This window comes from Hyla sarda, chromosome 8 (genome assembly GCF_029499605.1).
Source record: "Hyla sarda isolate aHylSar1 chromosome 8, aHylSar1.hap1, whole genome shotgun sequence".
In the NCBI taxonomy this organism is placed as follows: Eukaryota; Metazoa; Chordata; class Amphibia; order Anura; family Hylidae; genus Hyla; species Hyla sarda.
In genome coordinates, this window is record NC_079196.1 from 140,518,287 (window position 1) to 140,544,302 (window position 26,016).

General features: G+C 43.4%; 1 protein-coding gene across 3 annotated transcripts in view; it reads left to right on the top strand.

The window, feature by feature from the left end:
* Positions 1–26,016, top strand: part of SLC29A4 (solute carrier family 29 member 4) — a 660,337-nt gene that overhangs the window by 505,939 nt on the left and 128,382 nt on the right. For 2 of the 3 annotated variants that reach the window (XM_056534645.1, XM_056534646.1), the window contains one exon: positions 21,016–21,203. In XM_056534645.1, coding sequence (XP_056390620.1) covers positions 21,016–21,203 — 188 coding nt within the window. The remainder of the gene's footprint in view (positions 1–21,015; positions 21,204–26,016) is intronic. The other variant, XM_056534647.1, reaches the window with a different exon arrangement.

A 26,016-nucleotide genomic window follows, 5' to 3' on the forward strand; every position in this document is an offset into this window, starting at 1 on the left:
ACATCTTCTCTATAGTGAGGAGAATACACAATGATATCAGTGACTACAGGTGACGTCTTCTCTATAGTGAGGGGAATACACAATGATATCAGTGACTACAGGTGACGTCTTCTCTATAGTGAGGAGAATACACAATGATATCAGTGACTACAGGTGACGTTTTCTCTATAGTGAGGAGAATACACAATGATATCAGTGACTACAGGTGACGTCTTCTCTATAGTGAGGAGAATACACAATGATATCAGTGATTACAGGTGACGTCTTCTCTATAGTGAGGAGAATACACAATGATATCAGTGACTACAGGTGACGTCTTCTCTATAGTCTTCCCTTATCTAATTCAGATGGTACATACCGCCTGGTCCAGCTAATACTTCTGTCTGTAGAATGTGACGCCCAGATGTCTCCTCACTATGTCAGCGTATTCTCATCCTCTATATGAAAAGAAGTATTATTATAAACCTGCCAGACACTGTATTCTCTAAATATAATACTACTATACACTATACTCTTTGATTATAAACCGTCCATACACCATACCCACTGAATATAATACTACCACACACTGTACATTCTGAATATAATACCAACACATACTGTACACTCTGAATATAAATCTGCCACATACTGTACCCCTGAATATAATACCGCCACACACTATACCCTCTGAATATAATACTACCACACACTGTACATTCTGAATATAATATCATCACATACTGTACCCTCTGAATATAAATCTACCACATACTGTACCCCTGAATATAATACCGCCACACACTGTACCCCTGAATATAATACTACCACCCACTGTACCCTCTGAATATAATACTACCACAAACTGCGCCCTCTGAATTTAACGTTGACATACAGTGCACCCTCTGAATACAATACCACAACCGCAGTAACACCCCTCAACATCCGTTAGCTGATGCTATTACCACGGGAGGTAATAGCATCAATTATAAATAATTTATTTATAATATGATAATAGAAGGCCGGTCAAGCTACACAGCATTCTCGATCATCTCATTTAAACCACCAGGGAAAAGAGAACCAAGTGAAAAAATCCAATATGATTCTCTATTAATTAACCTTTGGAAACAATTTTTTATAATGGATGGTATAACTTCAATAATTTTTAAGTTTAGACAATCAAAATTCCCTGCATGGATTTGACAAATATGTCGTGAAACACTGTGTAGCATGAATTGTCTTCCCACATTGGACCGATGCTTATTCATGCGAGACCGCACCATCTGAACGGTGCGGCCCACATACTGCAGACTGCAAATACAGGATAAAAGGTAAACCGCATAGCTGCTTTTGCAACCATGCGCTCCCTTAATCTAAAAGTTTTTTTCCAAAATATTACAAACAAAATTATCACCTTTTTCTATCATGATACAACATTTACATCTCATTTTTCCACATGGAATGGTACCATTATCCTGTACTACACGATTGGATACAACAAAACAGTTATTCTTCAGACCATCACTAGGGGCCACCAAATTCCGCAGATTTTGTGATCTGCGGAATGTGACACCTGGGTGGTCAGACAAAATATCTTTAAGAATCGGATCACCTTTTAATATATACCAATATTTATTAAGTATTGTTTTTATCTTGGGTGCTGCGCAATTGAAATTGGTGATAAAATTATGACTGTAATTCTTATTGGATTTTTTACTATTTTTACATTTATCAATTGTAAGGTTCATAATTTCTTTCTCAGCATTATTCGTAGCAGTTTTATCGATTATCAAATCCTCTTGTCGTTGTACCTTAGCCTGATTGAAAGCTTTATTTAAAATAGATTTTGGATAATTTTTCTCTCTAAAGCGATTCTGTAAAATACGAGATTGTTCCAAAAAATCAGAATTAGATGTACAATTTTTTCTGATATGCAAATATTGCCCATAGGGCACATTACAAATCCACTGGGGATAATGAGAACTATTGAAGTCCAACAGGCTATTTATGTCCACTGGTTTAAAAAATGTTTTAGTTTTTATACGGCCGTCAGAATCCTTTCTGAGTTTGAGATCAAGAAAATCAATAGAGGAGGAAGAACAGTGTATAGTGAATTTTAAACCCCCAAGTATTCAAATTAAGAGTGTCAACAAAATCTTGTGCTTGAGAAAAGGAGCCTGTCCAAATAATGAACAGGTCATCAATATATCACCTAAAAAAGGCGACATACCGATTAAAAACAGGGGACTGTGCGATATGAGAGGACTCGAAGCGCCCCAGTGGATTCGTAATGTGCCCTATGGGCAATATTTGCGTATCAGAAAAAATTGTACATCTAATTCTGATTTTTTGGAACAATCTCATATTTTACAGAATCGCTTTAGAGAGAAAAATTATCCAAAATCTATTTTAAATAAAGCTTTCAATCAGGCTAAGGTACAACGACAAGAGGATTTGATAATCGATAAAACTGCTACGAATAATACTGAGAAAGAAATTATAAACCTTACAATTGATAAATGTTAAAATAGTAAAAAATCCAATAAGAATTACAGCCATAATTTTATCACCAATTTCAATTGCGCAGCACCCAAGATAAAAACAATACTTAATAAATATTGGTATATATTAAAAGGTGATCCGATTCTTAAAGATATTTTGTCTGACCACCCAGGTGTCACATTCCGCAGATCACCAAATCTGCGGAATTTGGTGGCCCCTAGTGATGCTCTGAAGAATAACCGTTTTGTTGTATCCAATCGTGTAGTACAGGATAATGGTACCATTCCATGTGGAAAAATGAGATGTAAATGTTGTATCATGATAGAAAAAGGTGATAATTTTGTTTGTAATATTTCGAAAAAAAACTTTTAGATTAAGGGAGCGCATGGTTGCAAAAGCAGCTATGCGGTTTACCTTTTATACTGTATTTGCGGTCTGCAGTATGTGGGCTGCACCGTTCAGACGGTGCGGTCTCGCATGAATAAGCATCGGTCCAATGTGGGAAGACAATTCATGCTACACAGTGTTTCACAACATATTTGTCAAATCCATGCAGGGAATTTTGATTGTCTAAAATTAAAAATTATTGAAGTTATACCATCCATTATAAAAAATCGTTTCCAAAGGTTAATTAATAGAGAATCATATTGGATTTTTTCACTTGGTTCTCTTTTCCCTGGTGGTTTAAATGAGATGATCGAGAACGCTGTGTAGCTTGACCGTCCTTCTATTATCATATTATAAATATATTATAAACATGTTATCAATATATTATATTTTTTTTATATTTTATATTTTTTATATTTACATCTAATTTCTTTTAGTTAGGTATGTGGTATTTTTTATAATTAATCTATTAGTTTTTATGTGTGTTTTTTATGTGTTCCTGCCCAATGCTTTTATACCAGCAATGTGCGGGTTAACTGTTGTGTATAAATACTGCATGTGTCTCTACCCTCAACATGCCTGATGAAGCTGGTTATCCAGCGAAACGCGTTGCATGCCGGGTAAATAAACCATTTTACCTTCGAAGTCTTGTGCGCTGCCTTTATCCTGGGCTGTTCCTTGGAGGGATCTGTCTGAGTGCATCGTCCAACCAAGTCTCTGCTATACCACTATGCCATAATTTTCCTCAGACATCAACCACTCCAGTTCCTCTGTTTTATTGGACTGACTTCTGGCATTAGTCAACATGCTATGTTTTCGGCACAATCGTCCATCCAACAGGACCAGGACCAGGAAAAGTCCCCGTTTTTCCACAGCAACCCATTTGCAGCCCGCAAGTACATTGTGGAGCTAAATATGGGTCTCCTAGACCTCAGGGACGACCAACATTAAATGTTTAAATGCCATGATTGTTATTGATCACGGCATTTAACCATTTAAAAGACAAACATCGGAGCCAGCTCTGATGTCCATCATTACCGGCAGATGTCAGCTGCTAATATCAGCAGACATTTGCCTGTTATTATGTGGCCCGTCCCGCAGGCACACATCATATTCCCATCACCCAATCCATTGGGAAAGGGTTAAGAAAATACCAATGACATTAACCCCTTAAGGACCCATGACGTACGCGTACGTCATGAGTCCCGGTCCTGCGATATAACGTGGGGTCACACGGTGACCCGACATCATATCGCGGCAGGCCCGGTGTCAGAGTGAAGCCGGGACCCGCCGCTAATAGCGTGTGGCACCGATCGCGGCGCCGCGTGCTATTAACCCTTTTAAAAACTAAAGTGAAAGTGCCCGGCTAGCTCAGGGAGCTGTTCGGGATCGCCGCCGTGGCATCCCGAACAGCTGTAGCACAGGCAGTGGCGTTGCTAGGGTTGGTGTCACCCGGTGCGGTAGAAAATGGTGTCACCCCGTACCTCCCCCCCCCCTCAGTAAGTTTTTAGCCTGTTGTTACAGACACCACTGTTGTAGCGCATTGTGAGAAATTCCAGTATAGTAATCAGATATACCAGTTGCCACAGAATAGGAGAGTGTTAAAAAAGTTTTCACCATTTAAATATACAGCTCCCAGAATTACTTAAAGAGGTACTCCACTGGAAAACATTTACTTTTATATCAACTGGTGCCAGAAAGTTAAACAGATTTTTAAATTACTTCTATTTAAAATCTTAATCCTTACAGTATTTATCAGCTGCTGTATGCTCCACAGGAAGTTGTGTAGTTCTTTCCAGTCTGATCACAGTGCTATTTGCTGACACCTCTGTCCATGTCAGGAACTGTCCAGAGCAGGATAGGTTTGCTATGGGGGTTTGCTCCTACTATGGACAGTTCTTGACATGGACAAAGGTGTCAGCACAGAGCACTGTGGTCAGACAGAAAATAAATTAAAAAAGAAAAGAACTTCCTGTGAATCACTTATACAGCAGCTAATAAGTACTGGAAGGATTAAGATTTTTAAATAGAAGTAATTTACAAATCTGTTTAACTTTGTAGCACCAATTGATAAAAAAAAAATGTTTTCCAGTAGAGCACCCCTTTGAGCAGTGGTGAGGTTATGCTGGGAGTTGTAGTTTCACTCACCATAACTGTAGAACTTACAAGTGACTACAGCTCTGATAGGACACAGAGAGGAGAGTATACAATGATATCAGTGACTACAGGTGACGTCTCCTCTATAGTGAGGAGAATGTACGATGATATCAGTGACTACAGGTGACGTCTACTCTATAGTGAGGAGAATGTACGATGATATCAGTGACTACAGGTGACGTCTTCTCTATAGTGAGGAGAATACACAATGATATCAGTGACTACAGGTGACGTCTTCTCTATAGTAAGGGGAATACACAATGATATCAGTGACTACAGGTGACGACTTCTCTATAGTGAGGAGAATACACAATGATATCAGTGACTACAGGTGACGTCTTCTCTATAGTGAGGAGAATACACAATGATATCAGTGACTACAGGTGACATCTTCTCTATAGTGAGGAGAATACACAATGATATCAGTGATTACAGGTGACATCTTCTCTATAGTGAGGAGAATACACAATGATATCAGTAACTACAGGTGGCGTCTTCTCTATAGTGAGGGGAATACACAATGATATCAGTGACTACAGGTGACGTCTTCTCTATAGTGCGGAGAATACACAATGATATCAGTGACTACAGGTGACGTCTTCTCTATAGTGAGGAGAATACACAATGATATCAGTGATTACAGGTGACGTCCTCTCTATAGTGAGGAGAATACACAATATCAGTGATTACAGGTGACATCTTTTCTATAGTGAGGAGAATACACAATGATATCAGTGACTACAGGTGATGTCTTCTCTATAGTGAGGGGAATACACAATGATATCAGTGACTACAGGTGACGTCTTCTCTATAGTGAGGAGAATACACAATGATATCAGTGACTACAGGTGACGTCTTCTCTATAGTGAGGAGAATACACAATGATATCAGTGACTACAGGTGACGTCTTCTCTATAGTGAGGAGAATACACAATGATATCAGTGATTACAGGTGACGTCTTCTCTATAGTGAGGAGAATACACAATGATATCAGTGACTACAGGTGACGTCTTCTCTATAGTGAGGAGAATACACAATGATATCAGTGACTACAGGTGACGTCTTCTCTATAGTGAGGAGAATACACAATGATATCAGTGATTACAGGTGACGTCTTCTCTATAGTGAGGAGAATACACAATGATATCAGTGATTACAGGTGATGTCTTCTCTTTTAGTGAGGAGAATACACAATGATATCAGTGATTACAGGTGACGTCTTCTCTATAGTGAGGAGAATACACAATGATATCAGTGATTACAGGTGACATCTTCTCTATAGTGAGGAGAATACACAATGATATCAGTGACTACAGGTGACGTCTTCTCTATAGTGAGGGGAATACACAATGATATCAGTGACTACAGGTGACGTCTTCTCTATAGTGAGGAGAATACACAATGATATCAGTGACTACAGGTGACGTTTTCTCTATAGTGAGGAGAATACACAATGATATCAGTGACTACAGGTGACGTCTTCTCTATAGTGAGGAGAATACACAATGATATCAGTGATTACAGGTGACGTCTTCTCTATAGTGAGGAGAATACACAATGATATCAGTGACTACAGGTGACGTCTTCTCTATAGTCTTCCCTTATCTAATTCAGATGGTACATACCGCCTGGTCCAGCTAAAACTTCTGTCTGTAGAATGTGACGCCCAGATGTCTCCTCACTATGTCAGCGTATTCTCATCCTCTATATGAAAAGAAGTATTATTATAAACCTGCCAGACACTGTATTCTCTAAATATAATACTACTATACACTATACTCTTTGATTATAAACCGTCCATACACCATACCCACTGAATATAATACTACCACACACTGTACATTCTGAATATAATACCAACACATACTGTACACTCTGAATATAAATCTGCCACATACTGTACCCCTGAATATAATACCGCCACACACTATACCCTCTGAATATAATACTACCACACACTGTACATTCTGAATATAATATCATCACATACTGTACCCTCTGAATATAAATCTACCACATACTGTACCCCTGAATATAATACCGCCACACACTGTACCCCTGAATATAATACTACCACCCACTGTACCCTCTGAATATAATACTACCACAAACTGCGCCCTCTGAATTTAACGTTGACATACAGTGCACCCTCTGAATACAATACCACAACCGCAGTAACACCCCTCAACATCCGTTAGCTGATGCTATTACCACGGGAGGGGGGTTTTGGTGGTGTTGCTAGTGGATGATGGGGGTGCTACTACTGGGGGGGGTGTTGCTGGAGGATGATGAGGGTGCAACTGGCCATCCCCCCCTGGCAGTATCACCCCCATCATCCATCCGCAGGATCATCCTCCTGGCAGGAGCACCGCCATCATCCACCATCAGGATCTGCTGATGGAGGTGCTACTGCTGGGGGGGGGGGTGTTGCTGGTGGATGATGAGGGTGCTACTGCCAGGGGGGGAGCATTAGGTAGGCAGCAGTTGCCCCACTTTAGGTAGGCAGCAGTTCCCCCACATTAGGTAGCATATTTTCCCCACATTAGGCAGCATAGATTCCCCACATTTGGTACGTGTTCCCCCACATTAGGTAGCAATTTCCCCACATTAGGTAGCACAGATTCCCCACATTAGGTAGCAGTTTCCCCACATTAGGTAGCATAGACTCCCCACATTAGGTAGCATAGATTCCCCCCATTCAGTAACACAGATTCCCCACATTAGGTAGCATAGACTCCCCACATTTGGTAGCACAGATTCCCCACATTAGGTAGCAGTTTCCCCTCATTAGGTAGCATAGACTCCCCACATTAGGTAGCATAGAATCCCCACATTAGGTAGCATAGACTCCGCACATTTGGTAGTAGTTACCCCACATTAGGCCGCAGGTTCCCTTGCAGGTTCCCCACAATGGGTCAAAGTCTCCCCACATTAGATCGCTATTTAACCCCCCCCCCACAAAAAAAAACACATACAACACAGACAGACACACACACAGAGTCACAGTCACACACACAGAGTCACACAAACACAGAGTCACACAGTCACACACACAGAGTCACAGTCACACACACACAGTCACACACACACAGTCACACACACACACACAGTCACACACACACACACACACAGAAAATAAGGCATACATGGCACACCAGAAGGCCTCCTACATAATTCCAATACAAGAAATGATTGTGGGCAGGGGTGTAGCGCTCCTGGGTCCCCCTGCAACACACACAGTCACATACACACACACACAGAGTCACACACAGTCACATACATACAAACACACACAGAGTCACACACAGACAGTCACACACAGACAGAGATAGCGACAGACAGAGAGACAGACACACACACTCACCCATCCAGCGCAGCGATCCTTCACTCCTGGCGCCCTGCGAATGACGTCACTGACGTCCCATGCGGTGGTGATGACGGACGGGCGCACAGCGGCGATGAAGGCCGGGGGGGGGGGGGGCAGCTGACGGACGGGCGCACAGCGGCGATGAAGGGGGGGGTGCTGACGGGCGCACAGCCCAGGTGAATGCCGGGGGGGTGCTGTCGGACGGGCGCACAGCGCAGATTTAGGGGGTGGGGAGATGGGGGGTGCTGCCGGCCGGGAACAGACGGGGGGTGTCGGTGTAGCTGGTGGGGGGGGGGAGGTGCTGCGGAGCGTCTTGGTGTCACCCCATTAGGTTGGTGTCACCCGGTGCGGGCCGCACCCCCCGCACCCGGGTCGCAACGCCACTGAGCACAGGAGGAGGTCTTCTTACCTTCTCCTGCACTGTCCGATTGCCGAATGAATGCTTCAAGCCTGAGATCCAGGCTTGAGCAATCAATCGCCGAAAACACTGATTGATCCATTCCTATGGAGATGCATCAATCAGTGTAAAAGATCAGTTAATGCAATGTTATAGCCCCCTATAGGAGCTATAATATTGCATGAGAACATTGTAAAAAAATCATTAACCCTTTGAATTATCCCTTCCCTAATAAAAGTTTGAATCACCCGGCATTTCCAAGAATAAAAAAACCAGTGTAAATAAAAATAAACATATTTGGTATTGCCGCATGCGGAAATGTCTAAATTAAAAAAATATACTGCTTTTCAAACCGCACGTTCAATGGCGTACGCGCAAAAAAATTCCAAAGTCGAAAATAGCGTATTTTTGGTCACTTTTTATATCATAAAAAATTTTATAAAGAGCGATCGAAAAGTCCGATCAACACAAAAATGGTACCGATAAAAACTTCAGAAAAAATTTCAAAAAATGAGCCGTGATACTGGCCCATACACGGAACATTAAAAAAGTTACAGGGGCCAGAAGATTACAATTTTAAACGTATAAATTTTCCTTCATGTATTTATGATTTTTTTCAGAAGTGCGACAAAATCAAACCTATATAAGTAGGGTATCATTTTAACCATATGGACCTACAGAATAAAGATAAGGTGTAATTTTGACCAAAAAATGCACTGCGTAGAAACGGAAGCCCCCAAAAGTTACAAAATTGAACTTTTTCTTTAATTTTGTCGCACAATGATTTTTTTTTCCGTTTTGCTGTGGATTTTTTGGTAAAATGACTAATGTCACTGCAAAGTAGAATTAATGGCGCAAAAAATAAGCCATCATGTGGATTTTTAGGTGCAAAATTTAAAGTGTTATGATTTTTAGAAGGTGATGAGGAAAAAATGAAAATGCAAAAATTGAAAAACACTGAGTCCTTAAGGGGTTAAATAAAAAGTTTAAACACTGTATTATTATTATTATTAAAGTTACATATTACACTATTTATTCATCATTAATTTAAGTTTTAATCTTTCACATAAAATTATTATTACCTGTCTTCCATTGTTGCGATGTCCGTGGCTCTCTCTTTTTTCACTGCCCCATATCGAATAATGGCTCCCTGTGTCTAAATAAATAAATAAAAAAAAATTATAAAACAAATAACATTTGTTAGCTACAATTTCTAGCATCCCTACAGAATCACTCCTGCATCTTGAATTTTGTGGAAGCCTATGAAATCCGGAAAAAAAAGCACCAAGTCCGTTCACATTCTGTGCACATTCGGGACAAATTCCGCATGCCAATTCTGGAATATGGAATTTCCGCAGTGGAACATCCCATCAGAAGATCTGCTGTGTGAATGGGACTGGGGAATCCCATTGAATTGTATTGGTTAAAAATTGATGCGGATATTAAATGTGGATTTACATGCGGAAATAAATGCAGAAATTCTGACATAGCCTTACTGTGGATTGTCAGGTGTAGTAATGTGTGTGAGATTTATACTTAAGGTATAAGTTAAAGGGGTTATCCAGGTTTTATCATCTTTTCACTATTGTCACGATTCGGCTGGCTGGAGGTGGATCCTCTGTGCCAGAGAGGGATTGGCGTGGACCGTGCTGGTGGACCGGTTCTAAGTTGCTACTGGTATTCACCAGAGCCCGCCGCAAAGCGGGATGGTCTTGCAGCGGCGGTAGCAACCAGGTCGTATCCACCAGCAACGGCTCAACCTCTCTGACTGCTGAAGATAGGCGCGGTACAAGGGAGTAGACAAGAGCAAGGTCGGACGTAGCAGAAGGTCAGGGCAGGTAGCAAGGATCGTAGTCAGGGGCAACGGCAGGAGGTCTGGAACACAGGCTAGGAACACACAAGGAAACGCTTTCACTGGCACAATGGCAACAAGATCCGGCGAGGGAGTGCAGGGGAAGTGAGGTATAAGTAGGGAGTGCACAGGTGAGAATACTGATTAGGCCTGCTGCGCCAATCAGTGGCGCAGCGGCCCTTTAAATGGCAGAGACCCGGCGCGCGCGCGCCCTAAGGAGCGGGGCCGCGCGCGCCGGGACAACACAGACTGGGAACGGGTCAGGTACGGGAGCCGAGATGCGCATCGCGAGCGGGCGCGTCCCGCATCGCGAATCGCATCCCGGCTGGGAGTAATATCGCAGCGCACCCGGTCAGCAGGTCTGACCGGGGCGCTGCGAATGAGAGAACGCTGCGAGCGCTCCGGGGAGGAGCCGGGACCCGGAGCGCTCGGCGTAACAGTACCCCCCCCCCTTGGGTCTCCCCCTCTTTTTGGAGCCTGAGAACCTGAGGATAAGACTTTTGTCCAGGATGTTGTCCTCAGGTTCCCAGGATCTCTCCTCAGGGCCGCAATTCTCCCAGTCGACCAAGAAGAATCTTTTACCTCTGACCGTCCTGGATGCTAGAATCTCCTTCACAGAAAAGACGTCAGAAGATCCGGAAACTGGAGTGGGAGAAACAACTTTGGGAGAGAAGCGGTTAAGGATGAGTGGTTTAAGGAGAGAGACATGGAAGGCATTGGGAATACGGAGAGAAGGAGGAAGAAGGAGTTTGTAAGAGACAGGGTTGAACTGGCACTTGATTTTGAAAGGACCAAGATAGCGTGGTCCCAGTTTATAACTGGGGACACGAAAGCGGACATATTTAGCGGAGAGCCATACCTTGTCTCCGGGAGCAAAAATTGGGGGAGTTCTTCTTTTTTTATCAGCAAATCTTTTCATCCGGGATGAAGCCTGTAAAAGAGAATTTTGGGTCTCTTTCCATATGGTGGAAAGATCACGAGTCACTTCATCCACAGCGGGCAAACCAGAGGGCAAGGGAGTAAGGAGGGGAGGAAGAGGGTGACGGCCGTACACCACGAAAAATGGGGATTTAGCAGAAGATTCGGAGACTCTGAAGTTGTATGAGAATTCGGCCCATGGTAGAAGATCTGCCCAGTCATCCTGGCGGGAGGAAACAAAATGCCGTAAATAGTCACCCAGGACCTGATTAACTCTTTCTACTTGCCCATTGGATTGGGGATGATAAGAAGAAGAGAAGTTTAATTTGATCTTGAGCTGTTTACAGAGGGCCCTCCAGAATTTAGACACGAATTGGACGCCTCTATCTGAGACGATATGCGTGGGCAAACCGTGAAGGCGAAAAATGTGTACAAAAAATTGCTTTGCCAACTGAGGCGCTGAAGGAAGACCAGGAAGAGGAATAAAATGTGCCATCTTGGAAAATCGATCAACGACCACCCAAACAACTGTGTTGCCACGGGATGAGGGCAAGTCCGTAATAAAGCCCATACCAATCTGTGACCAAGGCTGTTCAGGAACAGGCAGAGGATGAAGGAGACCAGCAGGCTTCTGGCGAGGAGTCTTATCCTGGGCACAGACAGTACAGGCCTGCACGAAATCAATAACATCAGTCTCCAGAGTCAGCCACCAATAAAATCGAGAGATGAGTTGCAAGGATTTTTTGATGCCCACATGGCCTGCGAGGTGGGAGGAGTGTCCCCATTTGAGAATCCCGAGACGCTGGCGTGGAGAAACGAAGGTCTTCCCTGGAGGAGTTTGCCTGATGGAAGCTGGAGAAGTGGAGATCAGACAGTCCGGAGGAATGATGTGTTGCGGAGAGACCTCTACTTCAGAGGCATCAGAAGAACGAGAGAGGGCATCGGCCCTAATGTTCTTGTCAGCAGGGCGAAAATGGATTTCAAAGTTAAAACGGGCAAAGAACAACGACCACCTAGCCTGGCGAGGGTTCAGTCGTTGGGCAGACTGGAGATAGGAGAGATTCTTGTGATCAGTGTATATGATAACTGGAAATTTTGATCCCTCCAGCAGGTGCCTCCATTCCTCAAGCGCCAATTTAATGGCCAGTAGTTCTCGATCCCCGATGGAATAGTTTCTCTCCGCCGGGGAGAAGGTCCTAGAAAAAAACCCACAAGTCACAGCATGCCCGGAAGAATTTTTTTGTAGAAGGACAGCTCCAGCTCCCACTGAGGAGGCATCTACCTCCAATAGGAAGGGTTTAGATGGGTCAGGTCTGGAGAGCACGGGAGCGGAAGAAAAGGCAGACTTGAGATGTTTAAATGCGTCTTCCACTTGGGGGGACCAGGACTTGGGATTGGCATTTTTCTTGGTTAAAGCCACGATAGGAGCCACAATAGTGGAAAAGTGTGGAATAAACTGTCTGTAATAATTGGCGAACCCCAAAAAACGTTGGATAGCACGGAGTCCGGAGGGGCGTGGCCAATCTAAGACGGCAGAGAGTTTATCTGGGTCCATTTGTAGTCCCTGGCCAGAGACCAAGTATCCTAGGAAAGGAAGAGATTGACATTCAAAGAGACATTTCTCCATTTTGGCATAAAGTTGATTGTCACGAAGTCTCTGAAGAACCATGCGGACATGCTGGCGGTGTTCTTCTAAGTTGGCAGAAAAAATCAGAATATCGTCCAGATAAACCACAACACAGGAATATAGGAGATCACGAAAAATTTCATTAACAAAGTCCTGGAAGACGGCAGGGGCGTTGCATAGGCCAAAGGGCATGACCAGATACTCAAAGTGTCCATCTCTGGTGTTAAATGCGGTCTTCCATTCGTCCCCCTCCCTGATGCGGATGAGATTATAAGCACCTCTTAAGTCCAGTTTGGTAAAGATGTGGGCACCTTGTAAGCGATCAAAGAGTTCCGAGATAAGAGGTAAGGGGTAGCGTTTTTTTACTGTGATTTTATTAAGTCCGCGGTAATCAATACAAGGACGTAGGGAGCCATCTTTTTTGGACACAAAAAAAAATCCAGCTCCGGCAGGAGAGGAGGACTTGCGGATAAACCACTTTTTTAAATTCTCCTGGATGTACTCCGACATGGCAAGAGTCTCAGGAGCAGACAGAGGATAGATTCTGCCCCGGGGTGGGGTAGTACCCGGGAGGAGGTCAATAGGACAGTCATAAGGCCTGTGAGGAGGCAAAGTCTCAGCTTGCTTTTTGCAAAAAACATCAGAATAGTCCATATAAGCCTCAGGAAGACCGGATACAGGGGGAACCATAGGGTCACGGCAAGGAGTACTGGGAACCGATTTAAGACAGTCCTTGTGACAAGAAGTACCCCAGTTCTTGATTTCTCCTGTGGACCAATCAAGGGTTGGGGAATGGCGTTGAAGCCACGGTAATCCAAGAAGAATTTCAGAAGTGCAGTTGGAGAGGACCAAAAATTCAATTTTTTCGTGATGAGGTCCGATGCACATTAGGAGAGGTTCCGTGCGGTAACGCACGGTACAGTCCAATCTTTCATTGTTAACAGAATTGATGTAGAGGGGTCTGGCGAGACTGGTCACCGGGATGTTGAACCTGTTGATGAGAGAGGCCAAAATAAAATTTCCTGCAGATCCGGAATCCAAGAAGGCCGTAGCAGAGAAGGAGAAGGTAGAGGAAGATATCCGCACAGGCACAGTAAGGCGTGGAGAAGCAGAGTAGACATCAAGAACTGTCTCATCTTTGTGCGGAGTCAGCATACGTCTTTCCAGGCGGGGAGGACGGATAGGACAATCTTTCAAGAAGTGTTCGGTACCGGCACAGTACAGGCATAGGTTCTCCATGCGGCGTCGTGTCCTCTCTTGAGGTGTCAAGCGAGACCGGTCAACTTGCATAGCCTCCACGGCGGGAGGCACAGGAACGGATTGCAGAGGACCAGAGGAGAGAGGAGCCGGGGAGAGAAACCGCCTCGTGCGAACAAAGTCCATATCCTGACGGAGCTCCTGACGCCTTTCGGAAAAACGCATGTCAATGCGGGTGGCAAGATGAATAAGTTCATGCAGGTTAGCAGGAATTTCTCGTGCGGCCAGCACATCTTTAATGTTGCTGGATAGGCCTTTTTTAAAGGTCGCGCAGAGGGCCTCATTATTCCAGGATAATTCGGAGGCAAGAGTACGGAATTGGATGGCGTACTCGCCAACAGAAGAATTACCCTGGACCAGGTTCAGCAGGGCAGTCTCAGCAGAAGAGGCTCGGGCAGGTTCCTCAAAGACACTTCGGATCTCGGTGAAGAAGGAGTGTACAGAGGCAGTGACAGGGTCATTGCGGTCCCAGAGCGGTGTGGCCCATGACAGAGCTTTCCCAGACAGAAGGCTGACTACGAAAGCCACCTTAGACCTTTCAGTTGGAAACTGGTCCGACATCATCTCCAAGTGCAGGGAACATTGCGAAAGAAAGCCACGGCAAAACTTAGAGTCCCCATCAAATTTATCCGGCAAGGATAATCGTAAGCCGGAAGCGGCCACTCGCTGCGGAGGAGGTGCAGGAGCTGGCGGAGGAGATTGTTGCTGGAGCTGTGGTAATAGCTGCTGTAGCATCACGGTCATTTGAGACAGCTGGTGACCTTGTTGCGCTATCTGTTGCGACTGCTGGGCGACCACCGTGGTGAGGTCGGCGACAACTGGCAGTGGGACTTCAGCGGGATCCATGGCCGGATCTACTGTCACGATTCGGCTGGCTGGAGGTGGATCCTCTGTGCCAGAGAGGGATTGGCGTGGACCGTGCTGGTGGACCGGTTCTAAGTTGCTACTGGTATTCACCAGAGCCCGCCGCAAAGCGGGATGGTCTTGCAGCGGCGGTAGCAACCAGGTCGTATCCACCAGCAACGGCTCAACCTCTCTGACTGCTGAAGATAGGCGCGGTACAAGGGAGTAGACAAGAGCAAGGTCGGACGTAGTAGAAGGTCAGGGCAGGCAGCAAGGATCGTAGTCAGGGGCAACGGCAGGAGGTCTGGAACACAGGCTAGGAACACACAAGGAAACGCTTTCACTGGCACAATGGCAACAAGATCCGGCGAGGGAGTGCAGGGGAAGTGAGGTATAAGTAGGGAGTGCACAGGTGAGAATACTGATTAGGCCTGCTGCGCCAATCAGTGGCGCAGCGGCCCTTTAAATGGCAGAGACCCGGCGCGCGCACGCCCTAAGGAGCGGGGCCGCGCGCGCCGGGACAACACAGACGGGGAACGGGTCAGGTACGGGAGCCGAGATGCGCATCGCGAGCGGGCGCGTCCCGCATCGCGAATCGCATCCCGGCTGGGAGTAATATCGCAGCGCACCCGGTCAGCAGGTCTGACCGGGGCGCTGCGAATGAGAGAACGCTGCGAGCGCTCCGGGGAGGAGCGGGGACCCGGAGCGCTCGGCGTAACAACTATCATGCCTGTGATGCCAAGTTATGTCTTAAGTGCTTTACTTGCCTTATATGTGTGGGGTAAATTGACCAACCTTTTTTTGTGATTCCATGGTCCCCTCAGGTCCAGCATTCCTCCTGCGTTGGGATGACTGTTGTCTCGAGCCTATCCCAGGATCCTGTTCGACTCGAGACAACAGCTGATCACAGCAGGCTTGGCTTCTTCTTATTTTCCCTGACAAGCCAGCCACCTGTTTACATGTGCGTTCAATCTGTATGTGCTGCCGCCCCTGTGATCACCTGTTGTCTCAAGGGAAACAGGATCATGATAAAGCTTTAGACAAAAGATATCCAGAAACCTGGAGGAATGCTAAACCTGAGGGGACTATGAAATCACAAAAAAGGGGTCGATCCACCATGCACATGTAAGGCTTCATTCACACTACCATTATGCCCCGTCAATAACGGCCATCAAATTCTCTTTTGATTTTTGGAGTTTGATGGATGTCATTTTGACAGGGTGCAATGGGCAATAATGGGTCCCGATGGGCCCCATTATAGTGAATGGGGTCCGTCGGGCGCCACTATTTTCAGAATGTTTTTTCTCTAGCTATTCTCCCCGGCTGTCATGATGTCCTTCACACTACTGGGTGACGAAAGGTGAGTTAGGCAAGTAAAGCACCTATGACATAACTTGGCATCACTGGCACAATAGTGAAAAGTTAATAAAACCTGGATAACCCCTTTAAAGGTAAATTAATGCTGCACTTGTGTGTACTGTTCAATTGTGTAGGATTAAAGGAAAACTGCCATCAGTGTCACCGGGCTAACCTGTGGGTATGGGTGTGTAGTGCAAGTGACACTGATGACTATACTTACCTGTCCCTGATCCGTGGTCCATTTTGTCCCGCTATCTTGCTCTGTATCTTCCATTCCTGAGGCAGGCTTGGGGCATGGGTGGAGTATCCTGGCATCAACGCTGCTGTATCCCTGCTGGGCCACACTGCAGGCGGATTTGAGGAAACGGTGACATCAGGAATTGGGACCACAGATCAGGGACTGGTATGTATGGTTATCATCAATTAACCCGCACTACACACCTGTACCAGCAGATATGTGCTGTGACACTGATGACAGTTTAAGCAAGTGAACACCTTTTTGTGCTGAACTAATCATTCAATTCTTTATGTCCTAACTAACAGCACAAGTGAGGTATTACTGCCCCTGTGAACAATTAGGACATAATATTTATTAATTAGAATAATAAAACAATCAGTATGCCCCTAATTAGCCCTCTATTCTGCTCTGCTGTTTAACTGTGCCCATGTGGCGTATCACTGGGCACATCTATCTTGGTTTCCTTCCCCTCTGCTTTGTGGGAGGAGGTTTGGGTCTGACATACTTCCGGTCCTCAGTGCAGACCAGAAAGTTTATATAATGTAAAACATTTAAGTTTTAACAATTAGTTAGGCTTTATTATAGGCCTTTTCTAGTACCACCCTGTTGCCCTGCAACAGGGTGGTACTAGATGTCACTTCCTGTGCTAGGAGGTATGGAATTTTGAATGTATTTTCCCTATTTAAATCTCCTAATTTAATTTTGTCTACTTTTTTGATTGTAGCTACATACTTGCGCTATTTAAGTATTACTGTGTCAGTTTCTTGTGGAAAACATTATTAGTTTTCTGTTGCGATAGGTCCTCCTCCTCTTCTCTAGATTTTTTAATGTTTTATCCTTCTCTTCTAAATGTCCTCTCTGGGGTCTGGCAACCATGTCCCAGGCGACCGTAAAGCTATGTCCAAGCATAGGGACTTGACCTACAAGGAGTGTACTGCTTTGCTTCCAAATGGATATGAAGCCATTGAAAAAGGGGTACTTCCCCGAAATGCATCTGGCCACCATTTGCACAGTATCTTACTTCGGCCACAGTGGCCACATGCCTGAAATCTCTAACTGCTGCACAACAGAGTCTTCACTCACCAGATCCCACTGCCCGGACACTGACATCAAGCCGGATGCAGATCCGTGCAACCTTGCAGCAGAGCCTGCCAGCTTCCTCCCGCAGGAGGAGCTCATACCCTGCTCACAGCGACACCTTCACCAGCACGAGCCGATACATTGGCAACCACAAGTAACATTCACTCAGAGGCCGGGAGCAGCCCGTTCCAACCTGCGAAGTCATCCATTCGTGCACAAAGTATTTACCTCTCTGAAACATCTTCTGAATTGAACTTGTTTCTTATCTTCGTCTGCTAATCCCGTAGTCTTCCAGGGCAGATAAAATACCAGACTGCTGCTATTGGAGACAACTACTGCCGATCACATATATCGTTGCTCCACTGCCTCCAATGGCATTTACTTTCTCAAGGCACTATTGAACTGTATTTTATCTGCTAATTTGTATTACATATGCTATATAACTGGATCTGTAGCAAGGGCCCTGCTCAGATACCAGTTTTCCATGCTGATTTTTATCATACATTAACCTAATAAACCAGTTTTCAAGATTAACCAGCTCCATTTCAATTTATTCATTTTAATATCAACCAAACACCGGTTTGTTTACACCTTGAGGTCTGACACCTTTTTATGTTCGTTTATCCATTGGCACTTAGGATATAGTGCAACTCAGTTTCTCGGTCTAAGCAAGCTATACATATTTTAGATATAGTGTGTAGCTACCCAATTACCTATTTTCCTTGACTTATGAGATCCATCAGGTCAATGGACTGATCCTGGGGAAACTTCTAAATCCACCTGTAGGGGGATTAGGGCCTTAAAAGTGGACGAGTCGATATCTAACATCATGCACACTGAATAGAAGCACACTGAGAAGGATCCAGTCCTTTTAAAGAGATTTAAAACCTTATATCCTATTGATATGACTCAACTGGTGTGGTCCTACCTACATCTGTGGTGTATCAATCTGACAGCCTGGAAGTTAAGTTTAGAGTGCTTTCTTCTGGGGTCTTGATAACATTGTCACATTCAAGGTCAGAATCAACAAATTAAACTTATGCAAGGGATTTTTACTCAGTGTAGTAGAATGGAGGTTGTTATCTCAGATCCCCCTCTATCTGCTATTTTGCCATTTTTACAGGATGGACTGGATAAAAACATGAAGCCTTCAACATTGAGGGTAAACACTCCTGCTTTATCTGCAGTTCTCAGGAAACTTTTATCTCAAGATCAGTAGGTTTCTAAAGGGAGCAGAAAGGTTACAATCTAGAATCCTGAGACCAAATCCCAGTAGGATCCAGTGGGTTATTTCAGTTGTACTTAGGGGGTTATGCTCTTCCCCCTTCGCGCCTCTACGGAGCATGGACCTGAAGTTTTTATCCTAGAAGAACAGTTTTCTTTTGTCTGTTACATCAGCTAAATGAATAGGTGAGTTACAGGCTCTCTCTGCCTTCGAGCCTTACACCTTGTTTCTTCCAGAGAGAGTTCTTCTAAGATTCCTTCCTTCCTTTACTCCTAAAGTGCTTACCTCTAGGAATACTAATCAAGGCATATCATTGCCATTAATTTTACCCTTCTCCACCTTCCAAAGATGAGGAAGCATTACACATGCTGGACACATCTTCAAGTGCATGAAACTCTATTTTGACAGAACTAACAATTTCATGAATTATGAAAACCTCTTCATTTCTTTTACTGGGCCTCTAAACTGACCTTAGAAAGATGGATTAAGAAGTCCATCAGGGAGACTATTGTGGCCCAGGGTATGACTCCCTATTTTTTTTTTTGTGTCCACGCTCACTATACCCATGCGGTAGCGACTTCCACAGCCAAAAGAAGTCTAGTACCTTTGGAGCACATTTATGTGGCGACCTCCAAAGGAGTTCATAGGAAACCGTCTTTTCCCTTCCTCATGGGTTATCCTCTTGCTAAGTCCCCATTTGTGTGCTGCTAGTTATGGCGTAAGGGAATCGTTAATTTCTAATGGTAATTTGTTTTCCCTTAGTCCTCATAACAGCACACAAGTATCCCTCCTTTTTATTTATTGTCTACTAGCTATTGTACACAGTGATGTGTGTGTGTGTGTGTGGGGGTCTCTTTATAGAGGGCTAATTAGGGGTGTACTGATTATTTTATTATTCTAATTAATAAATACCCCACTTGTGCTGCTTTTAGGACTAAGGGAAAACAAAATATCGTTAGAAATTAACGAGAATGTCCACTGACATCTGTCAATATGTATCAATTGCTGTCTTCTGTATATGTGGTTGTGGTGGGTTGTTTGGGTCACTGGTCTTTTTATCAAGAGCTATGTAAAGGGGTTGCCCCCTTTCTCTACTTGTTATAAGGGTCCCTAGGCAATAAGCTGATGGGAAAGCGGTGGGAAAGCCTAGCAGTAAGTGTTCTATTTCTCTGCAATGCCACAAAAGGGTAAATTATACATTCAAATCATTGGTCTGTGTGCATAGTGCATGTTATCCTGAAATTTAGATGCTTTTAATAACCACTCTCTTCTCTAGTCAATAGATAAGGATAATGAACAGGGGACTATTCTTTTAATTTAGATGTCCCTGATTGGGAAGGTATTATCTAAACTGAACTGAACTGAATATCATGATGAAGCAGATTTCCTATAAATCCTAATCATATGTTAGTGTAAAGTAGTTAGTGTAAAGAATTCCTGTCATCAAACCATACTTTCTAAACTAACTCAGATTATATTCCCTGAAAGTGGGTGTTCCCCAGCAGGCGCAACATCACTGAAGCCTATGAGAGCTGTGCCTCACCATGCCCTGCACGCACTTCCTGAGTTTGTTCTCCTTCCAGGCCAGGAGGAGACCAAGCTAACTGTTTGACTTGTGCAGGGAACAGAACAGAGCCACCTAGTGGCTGTTTTTTCAATCACATTAAAAACATATAAAGGTTGAGAATTTTAAGTAAGTAAATAGCAAAGTGTCTTATAATTACAAAAGGAACACTATATTAAAAGTTTAGTTTGGTGACAGGTACTTTTTAATAGATTTTACTGACTATTCATTTTGTAAAATAAATTATGTATTGTTATTGCAGATATGATGTTTCATCGTTATTTGGTGTTGCGAGTGATCTGGGCTTACATGCTTTCTATCTCTGTCACATACTTCATTACTCTTTGCCTTTTCCCTGGATTGGAATCAGAAATCAGGAACTGTACAATGGGAGAGTGGCTTCCTATCCTTATCATGGCTGTATTTAATCTGTCTGACTTTGTTGGCAAGGTGAGTTTTTAATTTTTATCATGATTGTTTCCATTATATAACAAAAAAAACACTGAAAATGGGACAAAAATTACTTAAAAAAAAATCACAGAAAAGAAGCCATACTTACTGGTCACTGATACTAAGGTTGTCTAAACACTTATTCCCACTGTTATATAGACCAGCCACAATGCTATATGGCGAGGTTGCACAGGTGCAAAATGCTGATAAACATGCTGTAATGACTCGTCCTTGTTTGACCCGAAGGGTTACATTTATTTAAAGTTTGGCTTGGTTGCTGGGCTATGCCCTAGCCAATCTGGACTGTGAGCAGCTAACCAGGCTGAGCCTGCACCTGTGGGCTTAGCTACTTAAGTCCAGCTCACTCTGTTTGCAAATGCCAGAGAAAGAACTTAGTTTGAGTAACCAGCATTGTTTGTTCTCTGTTATCTGGATATTAATCTTGGCTCGGCTTTTGACCTTTCTTCTGCACTGTGTTTTGGTACTTCACTATCTCCAATTGCTGACCTGGCTAGTCTGACCATGATTTCATGTTTAGATTTACTTTTGTTAGTTTTGTGTGCCTCCAGCTGATCCCCGACTCCGAGAGACTTCAGCAGCATGAGTCTTCTCAGTCCCAGACAAATTTAATCCAGACCTTGACTCAGAGGCTGCAAGACCAGGAACAGCTAATTCAGGAGTTGCTAACCAGAATCCAGGAGCTGGTGTCTGCCTGTACTCTGGTTTCATCTGTTCCTGTTTTAGCTCCTTTGGAATCACAGGTTAATATACCAGATCATTTTTCTGGAAAGTAGAAAGCATTCAAAACATTTTGTGAAAGTTGTAAGCTATACTTTTGTTGAGACCTTACTCTTCTGTTACTGAGGCCCAGAGCGTAGGAATTATTATGTCTCATCTGCAAGGGGGTCCCCAAAAATGGGAATTTTTCCTGTCCAACGTGACGCATGCCTACTACTTATGAGGGGGTTAACTGCTTAGTATTATAGTTGCACACAAATAAGGCATATTCAGGGAGCCAGTTAAATGATAGTGTGTTGTGCACCATGCTGACTTACAACCTATTGGTGACGTCCCTACTGTTTGTTCAGCCGAGCTGCCCAGCATCTTATATGTGCACCCCACAAAATACTGGCATCCCGGGCTCCCCCAGCATCACAAGGCCACATCATGAAAAATATACACTAGATATGATGAACATGAGATATTAGTTGATATTTTGACTATAATATACAAGTTTGCAACCCACAGCAATGGTCCTCAGTCTCCTGCGAGTCCCTACACTAACTCATTTCCCATTACATGAAGAAAAAAAACAGAAAATGGGTCAAAAATTTGCCAAAAAATCATACATACTGGTTCATGATACAAGGACATATGCCTTTATATGCCTTATCTTTAATACTAAACAGCTACCCCTTTAATGAATAGTAGGTCTGTGAGTGGTTGTTCATCAATATTTTGCATCTGTGCGACCTTCTGTATATAGCATTTTGGCTTGTCTGATCATGGGGGGAACAGGTGTTTAACCTGCCCATATATCAGTGACCAGTAAGTGTGACCTCTTTTCTATGATTTTTACCCATTATGTCAGTAAGTTAATAATGAATCACAATGCTGTTTGTCCTTTCAAAAAGACTCCTCAGTGGAACTCATACAATGACCCACATATAATGACCCATATAATCGTGGGTTCACACTTTCTGTTATAGTACGTTTAATTCTGCTGTATACAGATATGTAGTCAACTATGCCATTGCGTACAGCAACAAAAAAGTATACATTTTAGGTTAATAAAAAAAGTGAGAAAACACAGACCAAGCTTCAGTAGGAGCTGAAGTCCATGGTTACAGAAGGTAACAGCTGCTGTGAAGGACAGGGTTATTGAGTTGGAAAACAAGCTGCCCTTATTGACCAGACATGTTTGCCTCCATGATCAGCTTTTTACTTCTCTCCTGTCTAAGATGGATGATTAAGAGTAGACTTAGACTGAATAACTTCAGCCAAGTTGGTTTTCCAGAAAAGTCTGAGGGGAACAACATGTCTTCCCTTTATATTTAGAGGAAATTCACAGGATATTGGAAGATCTCCCCACGCTTGCCGGTAGTGTGGATCAGAAAATGATTCCGAAACTAGACATAAAAAGGTAAGTGATATTTTATTCCATGCAACGCGTTTCTGGGCTGGGTCAGCCCTTTCTTCAGGCATAATAAAACACTTCATACAATGAGATTATAAAGGAAAGGGAAAGGTACGTCATGTCACCGGATGTGACGTGCCGCAACAATTGATAGCCTGAACAATTAAAAGATGTATACATAAAATGACAATAACAATAAAACAATAACAAAGTGCCTATTATACAGTAGTCCTCTCAATCATCTCAATCATTTAAGGCCCTCTGGAAATAAAGTATACATTTAAAAAATCCAGTATGACTCTCTATTAATAAGTTCCTGGAATCTATTGTGGTGATGAGCAGAGATAGACTCGATTACACATATCGACATGCCCTCAATATCACATGTAGGGCTATGGCTGACATGCCGAGATAAACTGTGTAGTTGGAATTTAATAGAAATATTGTACCGATGTTTATTGAGCCGGGCTCTCAGGGTCTGAACAGTACACTCTATATACTGTATTCCACAGGAACAGGTTATCAAATAGATCACAAACATAGAGGCACATGTATGTGACTGTTTTAGTGCAAAAAACTCACCTGTTGAATTAGAAGAGAAGTTTTTTATGCAAAAAACTCTCCTGTTGAATTAGAAGAGAAGTTTTTTATGCCTTCTCTGGGGATTTGATTACAACACAAACATCTCAGTTTCCCACAGCGAAATGTACCAGTTTTTTGATGTGATGTAGAATCGGCAATTTTTTGTGCCTTGTGATAAAGAGATCTAATACAACTAGGGGCTAAAAAATTACGTAGTGTTTTTGCTCTTCTAAAAGTGATTCCAGGATTTTTTGGAAGTAATCCCTTCAAGATAGGATCTGAGAGCAACACTGGCCAGTTTATCTCGGCATGTCAGCAATAGCCTGACATGTGATATTGGGGGCATGTCGATATGTGTAATCGAGTCTATCTCTACTCATCACCACAATAGATTCCAGGAACTTATTAATAGAGAGTCATACTGGATTTTTAAAATTAATTCTTTATTTCCAGAGGGCCTTAATAAAACGATTGAGAGGACTACTGTATAATAGGCACTTTGTTATTGTTTTATTGTTATTGTCATTTTATGTATATATCTTTTAATTGTTCAGGCTATCAATTGTTGCAGCACGTCACATCCGGTGACATGACGTACCTTTCCCTTTCCTTTATAATCTCATTGTATGAAGTGTTTTATTATGCCTGAAGAAAGGGCTGACCCAGCACAGAAACGCGTTGCATGGAATAAAATATCACTTACCTTTTTATGTCTAGCTGCGGAATCATTTTCTGATCCACACTACCGGCAAGCACGGTATCCTGTGAATATCCTGTGAATTTCCTCTGTATCTTTGTTACACGCTTACCTGGCGTGGGAAGCCTGCTGCAGCCGGAGCTTTATTGAAGCACCTACATAAGTGTTGTGCCTTACCTCTTGCACAACCATACCAGGATAGCATAACTGATACTATTGTGCTATTCTGTTCATATAATCGGGTCCTACACATAGGAGCGCTCTGTATCCCTTTTCTCTTTATATTTGGGAAGGAAGTGCAATCTCCTCTTTATGTGGTGGAGTGGGCCCCTTTGCCACCATTGGCATCTCCTCGGGTGGTCCTTGTTAAGGTGCTGCATTATAGGGTCTGGGATGCCATTCTGCATGCTGCCCATAACCAGCCGGATATTTTTATTAATGGTTAGCTAGTATCCTTCTCTATGGACTACGCCTCAGAAATTTAGAAAAAGCACCTTCAGTTTCCAGGTCTTAAACACTGCTTGTGTGCCTTGTTGGCGCCCTAATCCATGGTTGTAACAAGCACACCTGAGGGTTGCTGCCAACGGTACGACTCACTTTTTGATTCGCCTACAGATGAGCTGGTGGTCAAGACTGATTCTGTTTGATCAGTTATGTGTTGTGCCTCTGGGACCCCCTGGATGTTCTCTGCTACTTAAAGGGGTTATCCAGCAATTTTTTATTTTCTTTTTTATTTCTGCCAGGGCTGCCACAATACAAACAATGAACTTAAACTTACCTTACGCCACTCCCCCAGTTCCACTGGAATCAATCTTCCACCCTCCTGCCCCTGTCTTCTTCTGGCTTCTGTGGCCCGACACATAACCTGGTGTCTGGCATTGTTACATCACACCTATTACTGGCCAAGGTGTATTACGTGTCAGGCCTAAAAAGCTGGAAGAAGATTGGGGTCGGAGGATGCTAAACCGATTCCCTCAGCATCGGGGAAGTGGCAGCAGGTAACTAGGGAAAGATGGGGGAAAGTTGACCAGTTGCCCATTGCAACGAATCTGATTGATTATTTTAATTTTCAGATGCCTTTTTTTTTTTAAAATGGTCAACTTTTACTCTGCACAGGTTTTTATAAATCTCCCCCATTGGATGTAATTTTCATTCTGTGGGACATCCGATTCCTCCCTATGGCTGTATAAAGAACTGGTGCCTCTTTCTGTACTATGTGATAGTACAAGCAATGGTGTTTTTTTGTTTTACATGTTTGCTTGTTGTTCTTTTGACAAATTTAAACTTCCATGTACCTACTGTGCTGTTTATATGGAATTTTTTATATAATTTATAAAAATAGCTCCCCTTTTTTCTATTTTTCTGCTGTTCATTTTTCTATGCATTGCTATGCTGTT